Source organism: Nerophis lumbriciformis, linkage group LG37 (genome assembly GCF_033978685.3).
Source record: "Nerophis lumbriciformis linkage group LG37, RoL_Nlum_v2.1, whole genome shotgun sequence".
Classification (NCBI taxonomy): domain Eukaryota; kingdom Metazoa; phylum Chordata; class Actinopteri; order Syngnathiformes; family Syngnathidae; genus Nerophis; species Nerophis lumbriciformis.
The window spans coordinates 14,427,873-14,432,176 of NC_084584.2; the positions used below are offsets into that span (position 1 = coordinate 14,427,873).

Consider the following 4,304-nt stretch of genomic DNA (forward strand, 5'->3'; position numbering starts at 1 on the left):
TTACAAATGCGGTGTTTATAAAAGTTGCAAGTGCTAAACGCTTATTTAGTGAAAAGAAAATAAATTTAAAACTGCATCGATATACATAAATCAAAGATGCATCAATAATCGATTTTTAGATTATTTAAGATTCCCACCTCTAATTCCCAGGTAGCCCACTTAACAGCCTTTTGTATGCTGTTTTGCAAGACACGTGTCAAGTGACTTCAAACTTCACACCTCATCGGCTGCTTCTGAGTCAGGATCGATTGCTTCAGTCTTAATTTACCGGAAATTAGTCTTTTTGAAGGTGCAAATTTTTCTACAATGAAGTTTTCAGCACTGAATTTTTCTACACTGAATTTCTAAACACTCAACTTTTTACACTGAATTTTCCATGCACTGAATTTTTCAATATTGAATTGTTATACACTGAACTTTCATACACTGAATTTTTCATCCACTGAATTTTTCATACACTGAATTTTTGTATACTGAATTTTCATACACAAAATGTTTAATTCACTGAATTTTTCATACTTTGAATTTTTCATACATTAAATTTTTCAGTACTGATTTTTTAAACTGAATTTTTAGACACTGAATTTTCATACACAATTTTTCATACTCTGAATTTTTTACATTGAATTTTTCATAGTCCTAATTTTTCATTCACTTAATTTTTCATACTCTGAATTTTTCATACACTGATTTTTTTAAACACTGAATGTTTATATACTGAATTTTCATACACTAAATTTTTAATTCACTGAATTTTTCATACTTTGAATTTTTCATACACTGAATTTTTCAGCACTGATTTTTTAAACACTGAATTTTTAGACACTGAATTTTCATACACTAAATTTTTCATACTCTGAATTTTTTACATTGAATTTTTCATACAGCTAATTTTTCATACACTGAATTTTTCATTCACTGAATTTTTTTTTACTGAATTTTTAAACACTAAATTTCTCATACTCCAAATTTTCATACACTAATATTTTCATTCACTGAATGTTTTCACACTGAATTAGGGATGATATTCGAAACCGGTCTTCCCGGTTGTTCGATAAGAAAAGAACCGCGTGCTCATAACCTCATTCTTAGCTGCCGGCGTGACGACATGCAACAACACTTTTTGGGGCTAGCATGCTCGTCGCTCCCGTTGCATGCTGGGTAGTGTAGTTGTTATATTCCCTAGCCTAGCTCATAACATCGCATCTTTCCCCCTATAAAGAAATCATGTTAACTCAATAAAGTGTATTTCTTTTTTTAGCTTTAACTTTTCATTTTTTAGCATTGTAACCACATTTGCAAACAACTTTTCTCTTCATAGAATTTTCTTTCAATAAAGAAATAAAGTGCAAAAATGTCAAAGCATCATAACAAACAGTTATGTCAAATAGCAGCAGAAGTGCACTTTTTGGAGAGCTGTATTATTTTCAGTTTTGTGCCCAAGGGACTGATTTTATTTAACACTATATTATTATTTATACACCTATAGTGATCACAGAGACAGGTTGTTTTTGTGTTACTGTATATGTTTGTTTTTCTGAAAAATCCCACTTAATATACTTTGGGTAAAAACAGTCAATATTTATTTTTATTTTATTTTTTTTATTGGGGTAACAGTCAATATTTATTTATTTATTATATTTTATTTTTTTCTTATATAATAAAAGTGAGCTTTTGTTAAACCAAATATTGTGTTTTTTTCCATATACAACAACCTATCTGGACTCGATAAGAGAATCGATAAGGAATCGATTCGATAATAGGCTCGAACTCGATTAATTCTTATCAAACATCATCCCTACACTGAATTTTTCAGTACTAATTTTTTAAACACTGAATTTTCATACACTAAATTTTTCATACTCTGAATTTTTCGTACACCTAATTTTTCATACACTGAATTTTTCATTACTGAATTTTTAAACACTAAATTTCTCATACTACAAATTTTTTACACTGAATTCTTCATACACTGAATTTTTAAACAATTTCTTACACTGAATTTTTTAAACTCTTTCTACACTGAATTTTGCTAACATTTTAACTTTTTACAAAATTGTCAATATAATTTGATGCAAAAAAATTCATTTTACAAAATTCAAACAGGAAAAAATCAGTACCATAACTTCAGTGTCAAAAAAACTTTCGTAATAAAAACACAAATTAACCTTAAGCTGTTGCAAATTCATGGATTCACCCAAAAAAGCCAGCAAAGTCCTGGAGGGACGGTGTAAGGTCCAAAATATCTGGACTGTATTGTGTATTTGACAATTGTAGCTGATGTATGTTTTTCTCCAGGTCTTGTAATGTAAGCCAAACAGCGACAATGGGAGACTGGAACTTCCTGGGAGGCATCTTGGAGGAGGTGCACATCCACTCCACCATGGTGGGCAAGATCTGGTTGACGATTCTCTTCATCTTCCGCATGCTGGTGCTGGGCGTGGCCGCCGAGGACGTGTGGAACGACGAGCAGTCGGACTTCATCTGCAACACGGAGCAGCCGGGCTGCCGCAACGTGTGCTACGACCAGGCCTTCCCCATCTCGCTCATCCGCTACTGGGTGCTGCAGGTCATCTTCGTGTCGTCGCCCTCGCTGGTCTACATGGGCCACGCCATCTACCAGCTGCGCGCCCTGGAGAAGGAGCGCCACTGCAAGAAGGCGGCGCTGCGGCGAGAGCTGGAGGCGGCGGACGGCGAGCTGGCGGAGGCGCGGCGGCGCATCGAGAAGGAGATGAGGCAGCTGGAGCAAGGCAAGCTGAACAAGGCGCCGCTGAGAGGCTCGCTCTTGTGCACGTACGTGGCGCACATCGTCACTCGCTCGGTGGTGGAGGTCAGCTTCATGATGGGCCAGTTCCTCCTCTACGGACACCGCCTGAGTCCCCTCTACAAGTGCGAGCGGGAGCCCTGCCCCAACAAGGTGGACTGCTTCGTGTCCCGGCCCACCGAGAAGACGGTTTTCATGGTCTTCATGCAGGTGATCGCCTGCATCTCCTTGTTCCTCAGCCTGCTGGAGATCATGCACCTGGGCTACAAGAAGCTCAAGAAGGGCATCCTGGACTACTACCCGCATATCAAAGACGAACTGGACGACTACTACGTCAGCAAGTCCAAGAAGAACTCGGTGGTGCACCAGGTCTGCGTGGGCACCTCGGTGGGCCGAAAGAGCACCATCCCCACGGCGCCCAGCAGCTACACGTTACTGCTGGAGAAGCAAGGCAACGGGCCTAACTACCCACTGCTCAACGCCTCCTCTGCCTTCGTGCCCATCCTTGAGGATCCGGGCGTGAAGGCGGGCGACAGCAAAGAGGGCGTCCCGAGCCCCACCGACCAGAACTCCAACAACACCAGCAGCGACACCCGCTCTCCGCCCGTCGACAAGCAGGAGGAACCCGAGGAGGATCTGGACTGCGCCGTATGCGAGTATCCCACGCTCCCGGCCGCAGACTCCACCTCCTGCTCCGCCCACTCTGCCGCCGCCCGTAGAGCCAGGAGGCCGAGTCCGCAGTGGAACTGCTCCACGGTGCCGGAGGGAAACGCCTCGGACAGCGGCGACTCCTACCAGGGCGGCTCCATGAAGCTCCGCAGTGCAGCGGGGCCCCGGTCCAGGAACCCGCTCTCCAAGTCGGACAGCGTGCGGAGGCCCGGCAGGGCTCCGAGCCCGGACTCTGGCGGCGACCTGAGCTCTGCGTCTCGACAGAGTCGCGAGAGCAACAGCCCTGCCGCGTCCTCGCCCAACAGGCGGGTGTCGGCGACGAGCAGCGGCGGCGGCAGCAGCAGCAGGCGGGCGCCTACTGACCTGCAGATTTAACACTCGTGTACGTTTCTCTGGCGGCCGTTTTGACAGGTGACCCGACCCACAATGCACTGCTCTGCCAGAGGGACTGGCTAATCTTTGAAGCAGACTTGGCGCACCAGTAGATATGTCATACTTGCCAACCTTGAGACCTCCAAATTCGGGTGAGGCAGCGGGGTTGAGGTGGGGAGGGGGGCGGGGTTTGGTGGTAGCGGGGGTGTATATTGTAGCGTCCCGGACGAGTTAGTGCTGCAAGGGATTCTGGGTATTTGTTCTGTTGTGTTTATATTGTGTTACGGTGCGGATGTTCTCCCGAAATGTGTTTGTCATTCTTGTTTGGTGTGGGTTCACAGTGTGGCGCATATTTGTAACAGTGTTAAAGTTGTTTATACGGCCACCCTCAGCGTGACCTGTATGGCTGTTGATCAAGTATGCCTTGCATTCACTTATGTGTGTGTGTAAAAGCCGGGCCGGCACGCTGTTTGTACGGAGGAAAAGCGCACGTGACGAC

At 44.0% G+C, this 4,304-nt stretch overlaps 1 protein-coding gene across 1 annotated transcript; it reads left to right on the forward strand.

Moving 5' to 3' along the window:
• The first annotated feature begins 2,148 nt into the window (after window positions 1–2,148).
• LOC133577346 (gap junction alpha-9 protein-like) lies at window positions 2,149–3,942 on the forward strand. Its single transcript, XM_061931073.1, has one exon. It carries the CDS (start codon window positions 2,285–2,287, stop codon window positions 3,806–3,808), a length of 1,524 nt encoding a protein of 507 aa, XP_061787057.1. The 5' UTR covers window positions 2,149–2,284; the 3' UTR covers window positions 3,809–3,942.
• The last annotated feature ends 362 nt before the right edge of the window (window positions 3,943–4,304 follow it).

Bases quoted from the DNA above. Each gene is read 5' to 3' on its own strand.
- LOC133577346 (XM_061931073.1), top strand. From the start codon at position 2,285: ATGTTTTTCTCCAGGTCTTGTAATGTAAGCCAAACAGCGACAATGGGA.